Below are 18,288 nucleotides of genomic sequence, written 5' to 3'. Positions count from 1 at the left end.
CTCTAAGAATCGCTAAAGGATCGGCAAAGAGTGCTCGGTGAATGCTTCAAGAATCTGCAAAGTGTGCTCGAAGAGTCAGCAAAGAATGCTTGAAGTAACGGTGGCCCCGGATTGAGACTTATTGCCCCTGCACAGAGAAAGAGGTGCAATAAGTCTCAAGCAAAACACAAATAAAAAACGTTTCACTCTCTCCCTGCTCTCTGCATCCGTACCCCGCGGCCCATGTGGCTCGCAGATATTGTTGTTGGAAGCTCCGAGACAGCGCGCCCTACGTCATTATTTATGTACTTCTGAGGGAACGGTGGGATTTTTTGGTGTTTTTTCTTTTACGATTGAGCAAAATCATATGTTTTGGCCTCTCTCTCCCCTCAACCGATCGCCTCCCTGCTCGCTCCTTTCCTTTTTCTGCTTCCTCTGTTCTTCGTCGCTTTTTTAACATCTCTTTTCAGCGCCAGGCCTGGCGGTCCAAAAATAAGTCAGAGAGAGAGAGAGAGAGAGCAGTTTGGAGCTGGCTAGCTAACTGGAAGCTAACTCAACTCATGCAAAACATTGGGAAGAGTTCAGAGGTCGTCCATCTTCAAAAGACGGCTTGTGTTGAGCCAGCAACGGTCGGGGACGGGAAGAAGAACCTCTGGCTGCAGTACCTAGATCCTGTTTTCTATTTGACTTTGAGTCCCTACTTCTCCTTGTTGAAGTCAACTGCAAAGTATTTCACTCTCCTCAAAGAAAAGACAGGAGGATAACAGTCCTAACCCAACACAGAAATGTACTTTTATTTCTGACCCTTTCTACTCCCTTTCATTGTTTTTTGTGTGATTGTGACGCCGATTCCCTTCGGGTTTGCCTTTATAACAGTCGTAAATACCGTAAACAACATGAATTACACCTTTTGAAAGGTTGGAGGGGAGAGTCCTGTAAGCCACACCAGAATCACAAATCTCCACACCCTGTTTTATTTGGAGACGGCACCGTGTCGGTTGGCTGAAGTTTGTTACCTGGAAACCCGCCGCGCAACGTTGCTAACAACACGGCTAACAACAACAACCGAATATGCAGGTCTTAATGTGAACATATGTGTATGTTTGCCCGCCCGTTTGCCCCGACACAACGGCTTACTATCGCACGCAGGTGCTTTCTCCCTGCTTTGCTGTTTGCGACTCGGTCTGACGAGAACGAGAGTTGACATCAAACATGACCGCGGTACATCGGAGGCTTCGGAGGAACACAGGGGACCCTGTCCACCTCGGTTTCACCCGCTAACGACATCGCAGAGCTTATGACTGGGACGGCTGTGTTCCTGGACCTCCGCTGCCGGGGCCTGGTCCATGCAGGCCCTGCCGCCCAGCAGAGGGACCCCACAGTGGCAGAGCATATTCGGCTTACACCGGGAAATACACAAGTAAGTCTTCTGGGTTGCAGAAGACTTGACCTTTTCTGGGAAATGTTCGGGTTTAAAATTACATATGAATCGATTTTAAAATGGCAAAGGTTGTAGCTTGCTCAGAATTAGACAATTTTGAGACAGTAGGTGAATAGTCCCGTGTGAATTTGATAGGCTGTCACCCGACCTTGCAGCGCTGGGGTCAAACTATCGTCCCAACCATTAGCAGGACGCTTCCCTGTGTGAGGAGCCAAATATAGTTTGATTTTGGCTGGCTTTCCGAAGCGTAAAACACATCATAGTCAACCATTTGGCAAATGCTTTCAAGTGTTTTACGACAGAACTGAACTTGTCATGATAAGAACAGGCAAAATGTAAATATTTCTCCTTTATTTCATTTCTGAAATCGTATCTTCAGATATTTTGTTGATGTATGAACCGCAGAACTAACAGATGTCCCTGTTTTTCATACCAGAAATCTGGTCACCTTACACTGACCCATTACCACGATCATCATGATCGTGTCCGCGGTAATTTACCGATCTCATAAGCTAATTTAACGAGATAGTCCGACAGCTGGTATGATTTCAGCAGGACATCAGTCTTTAGTGGCGCTCTTCCCAGGTCGCAATGGGAGCAAGGTAGAGAATGTTAATGGCTTCCAATAAAATCCCAGGGAGATGTTTGATGTAAATAAGAGGCGACCTCAAAGTCGCCTCTTATTTACGTGTGTTTGTAAGGGTTGTGATGGATGAGGGTTCGACTCTTGGGCAAGTTGTGAGTCGTTGCTGCTCCAAACCTGCACTTTGTTAGGTTTTCACTCGCAGGCCAGCACTTTGGTTTGGAATTATTTTAAAATGATGAGCGTCCAAAGTATGTAACCGATCCACCCACAACTCAATCAGCCCAATTCAATTTGAGGAAATAGAATTTCGGACTTTGAAGTGGTTAAAAAATGACGTTGGATGAAATGAAACGCAGGATTAAACTTGTTTTATTTCCATGTGTGCTGTGCGTGTGGCGGTGGTGTGTATGTGTGTGAGTGTACTGCATGGGTTTATGTACTCTATGTATATGTGTGTGTGTCTGTATGTGTGTGTGTATGTATTTACAGTATGTGTGCGTGTGTGTACGGTATGTATGTGCGTGTGTACTTTATCTCTATGTATGTATTTATGTTTGTGTGTATGTGTGTACAGTATGTGTGTGTACTCTATGTATATGTGTGTGTGTACAGCATGTATGTGCGTGTGTGTGTGCATGCATGCGAGTGGGCGTGCCCGTGCGTGTGTGCGCGTGTATGTGCGCGTCTATGCATGTGCATGTGCGTGCGTACTTACGTTGGCTCCTCGCTCGCCCTGACCTCCTCCTCTTCCTCCTCGTCTTCCTCCAGCCCGATGGCTTGCTTGTGCCAGACGGGCTTGGCCTCCACGGGGAGGGTCTCTGTAACGTGCACACGCCGTCCACACGTTAACCAGCCGGTCACAAGGGGGGGGGGCCCGCGTTCTACACAGGTTTTCTGGGGTGGTTACTGGGGAAAGGTGGGTCGCACTTCTGGCCGCCCATTGCCTCAGCTGCGTTTTCAGCTGATCCGCTGGCAGGCTAATGACATCACTGCCACAGTCCTTCTGTCGCTGAGTACAATTATGGCTTTAAAAAGCTTTGGAACAACGTGTGCCGTTCGAGGACGTACTTACAACCGGACAAAACTAAATAATGGGTTGAAATCGGAATGAATGAATGACAGACGGCGATTGTTTTCATCGATCTCGTAGCAACCGGTAGTGAAGCCCACGATTCGCGCAAAGCATGGAAGCGGTGGAAACTTGTGGATACAGAGGCGGGGTCATCCACGCCCTATTCCTCTACACGGTTTCCATATTGTTCCTGTCTGAGTTTTAGGTCAGATATTTGCGTATTTTGTGTACCAGCAGCCGGGCCAGGTCACGCCTATACCGTGTTTGTGTTCATCTCAAACATGTCGTGCAGTAGTGCTGCAGTGAGAAATAGTCGAGTGATGGGATTTGATTTCCTCAGCACTGCAGTGTATTCAAACCCCGGCATTTAGTATTTAAAAGAAGCTGAGGTCAAGATATAAAGTTACGAAATTAAATTGATTCGCCTTATAAAACCAAACACTCAAACCGACATTTCCTCCTGATGTTCCCCACTAGATGCCTTCTGTTTTTTTTTTTTTAAATGATCACACTTTCTGTGGCTGAAACTTTGCACGTCCTCGGAATTTTTAACAAAACATTAAAAAGGCAAAACTTGATCCCACCTCCTTCCAACCAATCACGGAGCAGAGTGAGTGTGAGTCACAGGTCCTAGCCCGCGGGTTAACCCTCATGCTGCCGCCGACGTCCACAGCGGTGGAGGAGGAGCTCGGCGGGACTCACCCAGGGGCCGGTAGCAGGGCACCGTCACCAGGCAGCCCTCCTTGATGTGGGGCTTGGTGGTGGAGCTACACCCTCCGGCGTGGAGCCCCCGGTGGTCGATGCACAGCACCACCCGGTAGCGCAGGCCCTGGCCGCACGTCACCGTGCACTGGGGAGGGGGGGGGGGGAGGAGGAGGAGGAAGAGGAGGAGGAGGAAGAGGAGGAGGAGGAGAGGAGGATGAGGAGGAGGAGGAGGAGGAGGAGGAGGAGGGGGAAGAGGAGGAAGAGGAGGAGGAGGAGAGGAGGAGGAGGTTGGAGGAGGAGGAGGAGGGTGGAGGTGGAGGAGGATGGATGAGTAGGATGAGGGGGTGGAGGAGGAGGAGGTGGTGCAGGTTGGAGGAGTTGGAGGTGGAGGAGGAGGGAGGAGGAGGAGAGATCAAACGTCATCGCTCCAGCCACACATTCAAGCCCATTCACATGCGCCTCGGATCAAACACGCCCCATATCTCCCCCCCCCTCCCCCCCTCCCTCCCCCCTCCCTCCCCCATCTGACATTCTGCGCATATTCCTGGAGAATGAAACGACACCGACGGGGAATGGCGATGAATGATGCAACTTTCATCATTGTTTTAAACCCAAATAAACCCTGCCCCCGGGGGCGTGCTGGCTGGGGCCCCCGCCAAGACAAGCAGGGGGAGGCGGGGGGGGGGGGGGAGGAATGTGGAATCTAAATATCATCCAGGGGTCCTCTTGGATTTGGTGGACCGCTGCCCGGGTTCCAAACACTAATGAGGACGACGGATACCTGGAGCTGATTGGCCGCAGCCACGGCCTCTGGGCTGTGAGTGACGTGAAAACAAGACGCCGCGAATCAGGCCCCCAGAGCGGCGTTCCGGTCGGGTTTTTAATTAAAGTTTTGTGTGTTTTGGGGGGGGGGGGGGGGGGGGGGGTGGGGGGGTTAGCAATAGCATCGCTACCGGCCATCAGCAAAGGCAGCGCCGTGTTGAGGTATCAGCACATGATCACCTTAGCGCTGAAGTCGAGTGTTCCTGTTCTGTTTGCATAAAAGGGTGAGTGGACTTTCCAGGAGTCGGTTAGGAGTTATCGCATCATCCCTCGCCGACTCTCTTCTTCCTCCGATAATAATTAGAAGATAATTAATCAACGAGCCCGTTCCATGGGGAGCCACGCCGGTGCCAGGTCGACGTGTAGAAGCAACATCCTCGCGGCTCAGCTCGCCAGGCACTTATCCAGCTCACAAAAACAACATTGTGTTTTTCTTGGCTCGGAGGAGGATATTCCTCAGCCTCGAAACCTTCGCCGCGAGGTGTTGACGCATGAAACGGGATAGATGTACAGCCGCCTCTTCCAAACCATAATTACGCTTGAATAAATCAATAAAAGCGCCCGGCGTGTTGCAACGCGCGCTCCATCACGGTACGCTCTGGCCGGTCGTTCCGGGTTAGGAAACGGGGTTCAGCTCTAAAACATTCGGTCCATCGGCGGGGGTCATCGTACCCGGGGGGCTTACAGTACGGAGGCTTTGTTTCATCATATTTTAAAACGTGAACCGACACCAGTCTGACGGTTACTACAGGATTGATAGTATCTGAACCCGAGAGGGAGGTCATTTTGTTTCCGAAAAGGTTCGGGTGGGGGGGGGGGGGGGTTTGGCTCCGCGGCAACAGATGGAACTTGGGGGGGGGGGGGCTCATACTTAGTCGGCTCATATTTTAAACCTGCACCTTTTCCTGTGCGTCGCAGGAAATTCATAACGACTGGAACAGCATAAAGGACACGTGTCTGATCTCGGGGCGTCAGCGGGCTGTTTCTCCTCCTCCTGGTGACAGGTAATCGAGCGTGTCGTGTTTGCGCCGCCTGTGCTTTGGATTCCTCAAGCGACTGATTCGGTTGAACGCATGCGTACAGAACCCCGCCCACTGATTGGTCGAAAACACGTCTAAATAAATGAAGATCCCAGCCGTTCCCAATCCAAGATAAAATGAAATTTATCAATCCCAGATGAGAAGTGAAGAAACAAAGATAGCACATAGTAAGTAGTCCGTAATAAATATTAAAATATTAAGAACACTCGGAAATAAACGTCTATATGTGTCACTAATAATAGCAGAGTCGACGCCACAATCAATTAAAAACCAAACGTTAACCGTTTACATTTGACTGGCATGAATTGTAGCAATCTGGCACTTAATGTACACACTTATTGTATGTTCTACGTCCTTGCACTTAATGATGTGTACGTCCTTGCACACATCACTAGGTTAACCTAGTGATGGTTAGTGCTTGGCACTTGGTTCTATGAACATCTTTACTGTCCCTACAGCAATATGTTGTTGTTTCTCTTTCTTCTGATAAATGTATTTATTAAGTAAGTCGCTTTGGGTAAAAGCGTCTGCTGAACGCCATAAATGCGAATGTATATGCCCTTAATGTCATTCATCCGTAAACAAATGAAATGAATAAAAAAAAACAGTCATCGAAGAAAACAGTTAAAGTACACCTTCCCAGTGTTCCCAGTACAGAGGTCTTACCGGGGACCAGTCCTGGGCCAGCCAGGTGGGGCAGTGGAAGGCGTTGCAGGGCTGCATGACGGCGGCCTTGGGCACGTACAGGCACTTCCACTCCTCGGTCGCCGTGACGACGCCCTGGAGGTCCTCCTCCACGCAGGAGACGGCGCGGCTCTGAAGGCCCCCCCCGCACGAGGCCGAGCACGCCGTCCAGGGACTGCTCTCCCACCTGGGGGGGGGGGGGGGGACCATCGATCAGAGGGGGGGAGACCATCGATCAGAGAGGGGGAGGAGGGGGGGACCATCGATCAGAGAGGGGGAGACCATCGATCAGAGAGGGGTTGGAGGGGGAGACCATCGATCATAGAGGGGGAGACCATCGATCAGAGGGGGGGAGGAGGGGGAGACCATCGATCATAGAGGGGGAGACCATTGATCAGAGAGGGGGAGGAGGGGGAGACCATCGATCATAGAGGGTGGAGGGGGAGACCATCGATCATAGAGGGGGTGGAGGGGGGGACCATCGATCAGAGAGGGGGGGGGACCATCGATCAGAGAGGGGGGGGAGGGGGAGACCATCGATCAGAGAGGGGGGGTGGGGGAGACCATCGATAGGAGAGGGGGAGGAGGGGGAGACCATCGATCAGAGAGGGGGAGGAGGGGGGGACCATCGATCAGAGAGGGGGAGGAGGGGGAGACCATCGATCAGAGAGGGGGAGGAGGGGGAGACCATCGATAGGAGAGGGGGAGGAGGGGGAGACCATCGATCAGAAAGGGGGAGGAGGGGGAGACCATCGATCAGAGAGGGGGGGAGGGGGAGACCATCGATAGGAGAGGGGGAGGAGGGGGAGACCATCGATCAGAGAGGGGGAGGAGGGGACGACCATCGATCAGAGAGGGGGAGGAGGGACATGGGGGTGAGACCATCGATGGAGAGGGGGAGGAGGGACATGGGGGTGAGACCATCGATGGAGAGGGGGAGGAGGGACATGGGGGTGAGACCATCGATGGACCAGAGAGGGGAAGGAGGGGGAGACCATCGATCAGAGAGGGGGAGGAGGGGGAGACCATCGATCAGAGAGGGGGAGGAGGGGGAGACCATCGATCAGAGAGGGGGAGGAGCCAGAGGGGGAGGGGCCAGGGGGTGAGACCATCGATGGACCAGAGAGGGGGAGGAGGGGGAGACCATCGATCAGAGAGGGGGAGGAGCCAGAGGGGGAGGGGCCAGGGGGTGAGACCATCGATGGACCAGAGAGGGGGAGGAGGGGGAGACCATCGATCAGAGAGGGGGAGGAGCCAGAGGGGGAGGGGCCAGGGGGTGAGACCATCGATGGACCAGAGAGGGGGAGGAGGGGGAGACCATCTATCAGAGAGGGGGAGGAGGGACCAGGGGGTGAAACCATGGAGGGATCCGAGGGTGAGGGGGGACAGGGGGTGAGACCATTGATGGACCAGGGGGTGAGACCATGGATGGACATGGGGGTGAGACCATGGATGGACCAGGGGGTGAGGGGGGACAGGGGTGAGACCATTGATGGACCAGGGGGTGAGACCATGGATGGACATGGGGGTGAGACCATGGATGGACATGGGGGTGAGACCATGGATGGACATGGGGGTGAGACCATGGATGGACATGGGGGTGAGACCATGGATGGACATGGGGGTGAGACCATGGATGGACCAGGGGTTGAGACCATGGATGGACCAGGGGTTGAGACCATGGAAGGACCAGGGGTTGAGACCATGGAAGGACCAGGGGGGGGTCGTTGGGTTTTGCTGGTGGAGGATGAGGGTGATTTCCTGATTGATTGCTTACTTGCTTCCATCTTAGTCCTTATATCCTTTAATACAGTGGTTCACAGTGGATGGCCATCTTAGTCCTTATATCCTTTAATACAGTGGTTCACAGTGGATGGCCATCTTAGTCCTTATATCCTTTATATCCTTTAATACAGTGGTTCACAGTGGATGGCCTGACGTTAACGAGCAGGGGATTTTAGCTCAAGCATGCCCACATGTAGACAGCAGAGATTGGGGGTTCAACCTGCAACCTTTCGGCTTGGAGTCAAACCGACCCCTAATCACTGGATTACCCCCTGGCCCTCCATATTCTGCCTGCTTGATTGAGGTAAGTGTGTGTGTGTGTGTGTGTGTGTGTGTGTGTGTGTGTGTGTGTGTGTGTGTGTGTGTGTGTGTGTGTGTGTGTGTGTGTGTGTGTGTGTGTGTGTGTGTGTGTGTGTGTGTAGTCCATACCGTGGGAGGGGATGGTAGAGGTCGTAGGGCATTATCTGCTTGTATCCGTCACTAAAAATCAGAAACATAAAATACTCTTAATCCTCAACCTAATCCTAACAGATTGTCCTCGTCTTTGGTTGGCTCGGAGTGGCCGGCGAGAATCACGGCCGATATGACAGAGATCATTATAATGGCCTGGAAACAGCCGACATTTTGGTATTTCTTGATGTACGCTTTCTTGTTCACAGATTCTCCTTCAGATTTACATTTCAACCACTTGCCCATTTTCTTGATTTTCTATGTGTACAAACCTTCATAAATTAACCTTGCTCAGGATGATTAAACAAAACTGATTTTTATTTTATTTGATCGTATTCTGAGCACCCCTTTGCCGTATTCCAAAGTACCCCTAGCGGTACGCGTACCCCCATTTGAGAACCACTGGTGTAAAGTCTCACCAGGGCCTGTGGCGTCCCCCCTGTGTCCCACCTGAAGCTGCACGGGCCCCCACGGAGCCCCCCACAGCGCCCCCAACAGCCCACTGACCTGGCCATGCAGGGGTCCATGTTGCACTCGCGCAGCTTGGGCTTGGGCTTGACGTTCTCGGGGTAGTAGTGGCAGTACTGGTCCACCACCACGCGCTCGCTGCGGAGGTCGAAGCACTCGGCCGAGGTCAGCTGGTAGCCTGCACACAGCAGAGGGAGAGGCTTCAGGGCCCGCCCTTCAGCAGCCTGCCGGTCCAGACCCACATCTGGAAGGCTGTAGGGTCTGGGAACGAGTCACCTAAAGGGCCCGACTCGAGGGGCGGCACCAAGCATGCATTTGAAAATATCACTGCACGCAATTGGATAACACTACGACCAATCAGAAGAACACAAGGGGTGACGTATCCAGACCAGTGGAGCTAACCAATAGATAAGACTCCTGCCGTATCCAGTCGGTAAAACAGCAACGCTTTCGGCCCGCCTATATCAGATACACCGATGTGATTGGTTAATGTTCTGTGCCAGGGGAATCGGGGAGTGGGTATGTTGCTCTGGATTTCCAGGGTAGCCCTTCAATAGGATGGCACACGTTCGAAACCCAACGCACCACCAGGGGGCGATCTTTCTGCCATCACTTTAGAGCAGGGGTCACCAACACAGTGCCCGCGGGCACCATGACGCCCGCAAGGACCACGTGAGGCGCCCGCAGGCCTGTTCTAATCATAGCACTACTCATTCTTGAACAACTCTTTCCCACCTTTTTTAAGTCATTGTTGATAATTATTGTGAGAAATCAGTAACATGACTTAATTAATTAACATGTCTAACCCTGCTTTAGAGGGAGAATCGCTTTCCGGCAGGATAGACATGGCCAGCAATAACAGAGTTCACCTGCGTTCTTTAGTGCAGGATGATTGGATGATTCATGTTTTTCATGTTTGATGATTCATGTCTTGTTTTTTTTCTTACTCTTTTCCTGTCTTGCAGTTTCTGCTCTTTGTTGCGACCGTGTTTGAAATTTCTACGGCGCTTGGCCAGGCCTCCCCTTGCAAAAGATGTGTTTTGAATCTCAATGAGACCAGCTAAAATAAATGAACGGGCTGAATGTCAGGACGGGAGGATTGAACTGGGAGCACTGGTGTGGCGGTCCGCCCGGCGCGCTCACCCCCGCCGCAGGTCACAGAGCAGGGGAAGAAGTCGGTCTCCCGCCAGCGGTGGACGATGGGCTGGTAGAAGATGTACTGGACCACGCTGTCCGCCGCCCCGCCGCCGCCTGCGTACTGGACCTGGGCGAGAGAGAGGACGGGGAGACCCGGTTACTGTTGCCCACGGTGACGCGAGATAGTCCGCTTCCTGATTGGATGGGGAGGATTAATGATGCGCGACGTTGACTTTTTTAGACAGCAGTCGGAGAAAGTTTGATTTTTAAGTATCCATCCTGAAAACAATCCCAGCCCTCCCTTCAAGGTCTTCTCCGAAGCCACTCCCCCAAAACCCGTGATGAGCGCGCTAGCTTCAGCAAAACGTCCGCCTAGCCTTGAGGTAATGAATAATCTAATAATTTCATCCGGGTCGAATTAAATTATTCTACAGTTTTATTAAAGCCCTGACACAGCCACAGATACTGTGATGTTTTTTTTGTCAGAGCATTTGGTTTGTTAATTGTTGTCAGCATGTAAAGAGTATTTCAATAATTATGTACAAAAATGCTTCAGAAATGAATAGCCGACTCAGGCTTTAAACATCGTCCTATAATCGATTTTTTCTCCATCTTTAACCTGGATTTTTGTGACTATTTCAAGCACATATTTGTGCCGCAGTATAACAATAACAAACGTGCTTGCAAAGTTTACATACTTCAGTGAAGAATAAACTTGAAAGAAGGAACAAATATAATTTCTTTATGAATGACAACCCACTGAGATCATTATTATCCTGAACCAAACCTGGAGTTTCAAAGGCTCCCACACAAATCAGCGATGTTGTTGAATTTTCTTTCTATTTAAAGCTGAATCACGGGCAGAAACGTCGCCAACACACTAAAAGAAACCTCAGGCTGTCTGAATTTCTGCAACTAGAACAAAGCTGAGGAAATGAATGCAATTAAACTTCCCCTTTTTAATGCACTGTGTTATTATCATTATGCGGGCCAACGTCAGATCTAGGATAGTGAAAAGCTACTTGGCTACGTCCACGGTAAATCAACAGCCATCCCTCCCTCTCAGAGCTCACTGTGGAACAGATGAGAAGGAATTGGAGATGGCTGCGAGTGAGCGTCGCTCTGTTTGTTTTAAATCCATCTCTTGGCTCGGGGGACGCGCGCTGCTGGGCTAATTGTTCTGGGCCGAGGAGGAACGGGGAATACACGGAAACAAAACCGCCGGAGAAACCATAAAGAGATGTGTCCGGTCATTCGCAGAGCGAGGAGGAGGAGGCGGTTGGGTTTACGCTGAATTAAAAAGCAAACTGCTCTTCTCGTGCCACTGGGAGTGTTAGAACACCGAGTTGGATTTGTCTGCGGACGAAAAAAGGTTTATATGCACCCCAAGTGCTTTTAAAATGTTGGAGTTGTTGTTGTTGTTTTCTATCTGCGTTCCCTCGCTCTCCAAACCCTGGTTGCACCAGAATGCAAACGGTAAAAAGAATGGTCTGTTTAGTTTACCCTGACAAACCGGTAGCGATGCAATAACTTCCCCCCCCCCCCCCCCCCTTCCACCCCCCCCCCCCTCACAACCACCTCGGTCCCTAGCGTGGCTCGCTGTCCTCCAAAACACACCAAAAAAATAGGGGCCAAGGGAAAATCTGAAAGTATTGAATACTGCTGAAATCTGTGCTCAACGGATTTTGTATACACGGCTTAGGAAATATTCCCCTTCTAGTCTCTCTCGTCCACCATGTTCTGGGGGAATAAGCAAGGATGGATTATATATACCTACCCTCGAATGTATAAATCAAACACCAGCACTCTTCGTACAAATTCACTTGTTTACAGTGGAAAGAGGTTCCTGGCACACTTTTAAATAGGGCTTTCCATTCGCCTGGGCTTTTCCACTGCCGTGATATGAATTGGCCGTCTGCCTTGAAACAGATTAGAAAATTATGCACTTATTACTGCCTCTCAGATTTCTGTCTCCTGCATTCCTATTTATCGTGCTATCCTGACTTGCAGTTTTTTATTAGCATTTGCTAGCCCACGTAGGTTTGCTATTGTTTACCTGCTGGCACTGGTGTGTGTGTGTGTGTGTGTGTGTGTGTGTGTGTGTGTGTGTGTGTGTGTGTGTGTGTGTGTGTGTGTGTGTGTGTGTGTGTGTGTGTGTGTGTGTGTGTGTGTGTGTGTGTGTGTGTGTGTGTGTAGTTCAGTCTGTGGAAAACAAATATAAAGATGGTATGGAAAAGTCCAGGTAGGTGTTCAGAAAAGAATTATTCTCCAATAATACCAATAAAAACATTCGTTGGTTTCCATATCAACCACCACAACGGAATTACAATCTCATGGTTTGCATAACGTTGCGTTGAGGACATTGTAAACAAACTGGATGGTTAGCAAAAGAGGAAACAATTCAAACAGAGTCACACAAGGACAACATGCCTTCAAACAAACATGACACCGTTTCAAAACTGTGTGTGTGTGTGTGTGTGTGTGTGTGCGTGTATGCCTGCGTGCGGGCGTGCGCGTCTAATTGTGTACGTCTATTAACCACAATGATACCGCAAAACTATGCTGGGGAATTCCTAGTCAGATGGACTCTGGGATTCTTTGCTGTTCATCATCAGGAGGCCATTGGAGAAACAATGGAGATGAACACGAGCTGAACCGATTTCAAAACGAGCTGGCGGGCTGAGGCCGTAGCCTTTGTCCCGGCTATTGTATCCCTCTCAAAGCAAAGCAGGATGAGCAGGACGGATCCACAGGTAGAGAGAGGAAAAATAATAGACACGTGGAATCATGTCGAAAATCGCGCAATAAAGTTAACATTCAATAAAGATCGACGCCAACGGTTGCCACCGTTCCAGCTCGCTTCTCCCCCTCCTCTCCGTCTGTGGCCAGGCGGTTACGTCACACATCTATTCCGGGGGAGGGAAGCGTAGCCGCCAGAGACGTTAAATCGTTTAAATCCGAACGGACACACCGTTAAGCCAAAACCAACTACTCGCCTTGGAACCGAACGGGGGTAATGCTACCATTGTTTTCACTGCATGACACAACGCGCCGAAAATGCGGAACCCATTTCCAAGAGCTGAGCTGAGCGAGGCAGCCGTCCACGCTGGATGTAAACACCGCTTCAAGCTAGCTTCCAAACTCAAACAGGCTCACATTCAATCTCATCCCAAACCCTTTGCGACACGAGGGGACAGGGGGGGCTAGGGGTCCACTGAGGGGTCACGCAACAGGGGCCGATCACGTGGGCCTCGCAAAGATTGCGAAAAAACAACAGTTTTTTTGCTCTTCACCAGGGAGTGAGCCACGAGAGAACGATGGCGTCATCCTGCATCTATCCAGGAGCGCGCACACGTTGGACTGTTTCAGGGGATCGGTTACACACAGAGGTAGCCATTCCATCACTCCTGACCCGTTGCCAAAAAAGCAACAATCTGTCCACTAGAAAAAAGCCATAAAGAAAAGCGAAGCAATACAGAAGGTGAGTTTGAATCCCGAGGAGCACCTCAGGTCGTTTTGAACCGCGAAACCTTTCAACTGAGTTTGACAGCGGCTTTAGGAGCCGACCTCCAGCTAGACGAACGGCGATCTTAAAGGGCTCTTCAAGGGATCTTTAAGGGAGTTTATACAACCTATATGCAAAGTGACCTTAAAGGGAGTTTATACAATCTATAAGCATCTCCTGAGAGGCAGAGACCTCTCAGGAGATGACTGCACATAGATTGTATAAACTGCATATAGATTGCATAAACTCCTTTTCTAAGAGGGAGTGCATCGGCTGGCATGGAAACCCGGTCAGGTGACCTTTGGCCCTCACTTTGACCGTGAAGTCGGCCCCCAGGGGCCCAGCGATCCTCATGACGGCCTTGTCCGGGTGCTTCTGGTAGTCCAGGGTGGTGTTCTCCAGACGCTGCTGACCCGACGCCTCCAGGGAAAGCTCTCCTTTCACCCCTTGGAGCGTCTTGCTCTCGATGTCTGGAAGAAAAAGAAAAGGGTTTAGTATTTTGAAAAGAAACCGCAGACTTAAGAGGGCACTCGATAGGCGATCTCTCAGCGTTTGCGTTCGAGTTTGCTCGATCGATGAATCAAAGCTGGCCGGAAAATGATAAATGGACTGCATTTATATAGCGCATTTATCCAAAGTGCTTAACAATATTGCCCAACATTCAGTCATTCATGCGCAAGTTCACACACTGACGGCGGAGTCAGCCACACAGGGCGACGGCCAGCTGTTCAGGAGCAGTCAGGGTGAAGTGCCTCGCTCAGGGACACCTCGTCACTCAGCTAGGAGGAGCCGGGGATCGAACCGGCAACCTTCAGGTTCCCAGCCAACCCGCTCTACCTCCGGGGCTACTCCAAGCGTTGTACCCCGTTTTTGGGATTCTAATTCAGCGTGGGCGACTTCAACGTTTGTCAGATTCTGGTTATTAAAGCTACAACACACTTCACCCATGCAGACGCCAACATCAGAGCTGAGCCAACAGATGGCTCTGGTTTAAGCCCCGGGCAACTGGGATCGGGGAAATATTTAATGAAAAATGTGGAGCGTGGGACAGGGAGGAAGGAGATGAAACATTTGTTATCGATTAGCTTTGAGAGGGGGTTGCCTGCCAACCCCTTGAAACAAGTGATACCTTTTTGGAATGTTTTCGGTTCAAACGTCTGTTGGGAGTCCGTGAAGAGAAGCTTTCCAGCAGCTTTGCCTCTCTTCTGTGCTTTAAACTGCTTTCTAAACTAATCAAGCAAACCTTGGTAAAAAGAGCGCTCTTACAAAAGAGTTTTGGCGTTTCTCGACGCCAAGCATGGAGTGAACAAAAGTCTAAGCAAGCGTAGTTATACTCTGAAGTGAACCAAGTCAAATCAAACTGTATTAGATCTAATCTGATTAGGATTAAAGCGGCAAAGTGCTTTACAGGCCCGCGATCAAAGTGTGCCTTGACAACACCCCTTAAGGCAATCCATGAAAACACAGCCTCTTTCGGCATTTTCTGAAAATGCTGCAGGACGCACATTGAAGGCCTCTGTACAGAAGAGGCCAGGAACAAAACATCCCATGAATAGGGCGCAGAATGACTTTGGAATAAGATGGAGACCCAGGGAGTCTTTTATATGAATAATGGCCTAAAGCACATAAAAGATTATATTCTAGTAGCTGATGGTGGTCATTGAAAGGGACATCCCGGAGGTCAACAGAGGCCAGAAAAAACATCCACCATTAATAGGGGAGTAGAATGACTTTGGAGTAAGATAGAGACATGGTTTGTCTTTAATATGAATCAGAGCATTAATGAAAATAAAGTTGCATTCGGTAGGTTGAAGGCCAACAGGGAGTGGGTTAGTTGGAGGGTGACCTTTAGGTCAAGCACACTGGGGAGGAAGCTAGAGAGCTGGGGTCTCTCCTCGATGAAAGAGGACCTCGAGGTTCTCAATGGAAGGATACCACGGACCTACCAAGACTTACACAAGCTATCCGGACCTTTGAGGACCAGTCTGACGTGGCGACTCCGGTAGGGGATGACCACCACCGTGTCCTCCGCTGGGGAGGAAGGGCAGAGAGGAGGTTAGAAGGAAGAGGAGGAGGAGGAGAGGCTTTCAAAGAGCGATGCAGAGTCAGGAATTTCAATGCAGGACCACGTTTTAATAAGATAAATGTACTGGAACAAACAATACATTAAACGATCGATATATGCCGACGAGTCGATCTTTGTGGGGCATTTTTGACGGTTCAATATTTGTATCGTCATTTAAACCAAACACAAATGCCACGTGATGTTTCTCGTTCCTATCAAAGGAAATCCGCCTGTGTGCATTTTCCTTACTTTTCCCAGAGGCATGCTGGGACTTGTAGTGTCCACGGACCAACCGGCAGGACGAACCGTCTCCGTTGCAAACGCCGCAGTTGTCCTCCTTGGCAGCGCTGCCCAGCTCATGATCACAGCCGACAATCTGAGAAGAAAAGCCGCGGGGGGGTATTTATATTAAACATATCCATGAAACCTCAAAAACTACACAAAGTAAAAGTTCACTGTGAACTCTATTCTCACACTCCCAATCACGACCATCATGAATACTCTCAACCCCCCACACTCATTCCAGCGGGACTAATTATCAAAATACAACTGCGGTCTGCAGATAAAACCGTAACCCTGCTGCGTCCTATTACACATTCCTTCAAGCCATCTTTAATTTGATGGATGCGTTTCCCCGCTCGTTCTGTCTGTAAGACGACAGATCCGCTCTGTGGTTTTACAGCGAGGTACCGTGGTCATTTTAAGAGATCCTACAGCTGTCTTGCACACGCAACGCACCGGCATGCCGTTTCATTCAACAAGGCAAAGAAGTGCATTGTAAACGATTCCCTGGCCTGTTGGTCACATCACCCGCGTTCTGGGAGCCTTCTCCTGCTCATTAGGCATTCATTCACAGAGCAGATGGCTCGCTGTTCGCCCCGCGTCACTCACAGAACATTGGTTCTGTCGTTTATTCACTCCTCGCTCGGTGGATTTCAACACGCGATCGCCGCCAGTTGTTTTAGTGATTAGTGTGTGTTTCAGTGGTGGGGAGTCAGTATGTAGATATGAAGATCTGAACGGAATGGGGGTTGAATACAGCGAGCAATCATTTTGGCAGGGACTTGTGTTTAATCAAGCATATTATTTTTGTTTTTTAAGAATGAAATGGAGTTGGAATGTGTCAGCGAAACCATAAAATGTTATAAAAGTAGAACAAATATGGCTGACTTTGCTGATTCCAAAGTAAACCATGGCAGGTGATTGAATTTTCTTCTGCGTCAAACTAATTTGAATCTTGTAACCTTAAAGACAATGTGCCAGATTTTCATATACTGATAATAATGATGAAGAAAATAATACATAAATATTGAATAACATGAAAAATATATGCTTTATCACCATGTTTTGTTTCATGCCTTAATCTGACCTTACCTTTACACTAAGTAAGTGTAAAGGTAAGGGTTCGGAGGTGAGATTAGGGCACTCTATACATCGACAATTGGAAGTTTAAATTGTTGAGAGGCACGAGAGGCGAGATCACCGGGCCTAGTTCAAATGACTCTGTACACAATTGGCTGCCTGCCGTCGCTTCCCTGTCGTCATCGTGTTAAACCAGCCAATAGCGCGCAAAGGGGGAAAAGCCAGCTTGGTGATTGGCTACTGTAAAAACGCATCAAAACTAAAATGAAATGTATTGGGCTACCCAGTCTACGGAATCACCCGAGCCACCAAATTTCCAAAATAAACACTCCCGCCATTTCCCCTCCCCCTTCCTCCCCCTTCACACCCACCTGGCAGGCGCCGCTGATGCACATGTCCAGGGACTCGGTGTAGCAGCGCGTCCCGTCCAACACCTTGGGGGCCAGCTCCACCAGCAGCCCGGACCCCTGGGCCAGGCACTTCAGGGCGCAGGGGTTGTCGGGGTCGTTGTCCACGGGTAGCCACTCGTGGTACTGGCCCTGGTAGCGCACGTCCGCGTGCGCCGAGCACTGCTGCGCCCGGAAGTCTGCGGCCTCTGGAGGGCAGTCCTGCAGCAGGGCATTATGGGAAATGTAGTCCCTCAAAATAAATATACAAATTAAGGAAATTCGGCGGGTAATCCACGATCCACATCAACAAATACATCACTTTTACAATACAAAGTTCAGAGATATCTTTACCCTGAACTTTACGATATCTTTTACTTGGTGAACTTGACGTTCACTGGTGACCTCTCCATCTCACTTTCCGAACTTTCCATTCACCAGGTTTGAAAACTCAGTTTGCCGTCTCCCCATATCCCAAGATAAACTGAGACGCAATGAAGCCCTCTGAGCCTCGATACATAAAGATGAGCTTGAACTGAACTCACCACGTTACTGCATGTACGATATTTGATATTCTGCCCTTCACAGGTCCTGTGAGAGAAAAAGGGGAAGAGAGAGAGAGAGAGGAAACGAGAAAGAGGGTGAACTCGCCGTCAGGGTGACCGATAAAACAAACAACCACGGAACATCTGTCATACAGGGGTGGGAGGACTGAAAGCAGCTGCCCTGCGTTGTTGCTACCACACACTAGAAACATCCCATTCTCTCTCCTGTTAAGAATGAACGACCGGTAGCTGACTT

At 50.0% G+C, this 18,288-nt stretch overlaps 1 protein-coding gene across 1 annotated transcript in view; it reads right to left on the bottom strand.

The window, feature by feature from the left end:
* The window catches only part of LOC130370388 (ADAMTS-like protein 1), a 37,729-nt gene extending 19,485 nt beyond the window's left edge, over positions 1–18,244 (bottom strand). The window contains exons 1-12 of the mRNA XM_056576148.1: positions 18,229–18,244; positions 18,033–18,133; positions 17,473–17,709; positions 15,989–16,115; positions 15,631–15,705; positions 13,987–14,144; positions 10,176–10,296; positions 9,072–9,210; positions 8,544–8,594; positions 6,312–6,516; positions 3,781–3,928; positions 2,722–2,824 (exon numbers count right to left, since the gene is read on the bottom strand). Coding sequence (XP_056432123.1) covers positions 2,722–2,824; positions 3,781–3,928; positions 6,312–6,516; positions 8,544–8,594; positions 9,072–9,210; positions 10,176–10,296; positions 13,987–14,144; positions 15,631–15,705; positions 15,989–16,115; positions 17,473–17,709; positions 18,033–18,133; positions 18,229–18,244 — 1,481 coding nt within the window. The remainder of the gene's footprint in view (positions 1–2,721; positions 2,825–3,780; positions 3,929–6,311; positions 6,517–8,543; positions 8,595–9,071; positions 9,211–10,175; positions 10,297–13,986; positions 14,145–15,630; positions 15,706–15,988; positions 16,116–17,472; positions 17,710–18,032; positions 18,134–18,228) is intronic.
* Between the last annotated feature and the right edge of the window lie 44 nt (positions 18,245–18,288).

This window comes from Gadus chalcogrammus, chromosome 17 (assembly GCF_026213295.1).
Source record: "Gadus chalcogrammus isolate NIFS_2021 chromosome 17, NIFS_Gcha_1.0, whole genome shotgun sequence".
Taxonomy (NCBI): Eukaryota; Metazoa; Chordata; class Actinopteri; order Gadiformes; family Gadidae; genus Gadus; species Gadus chalcogrammus.
The sequence above is the reverse complement of the archived record's forward strand: the minus strand, read 5'-3'. Positions and strand labels throughout refer to the sequence as shown.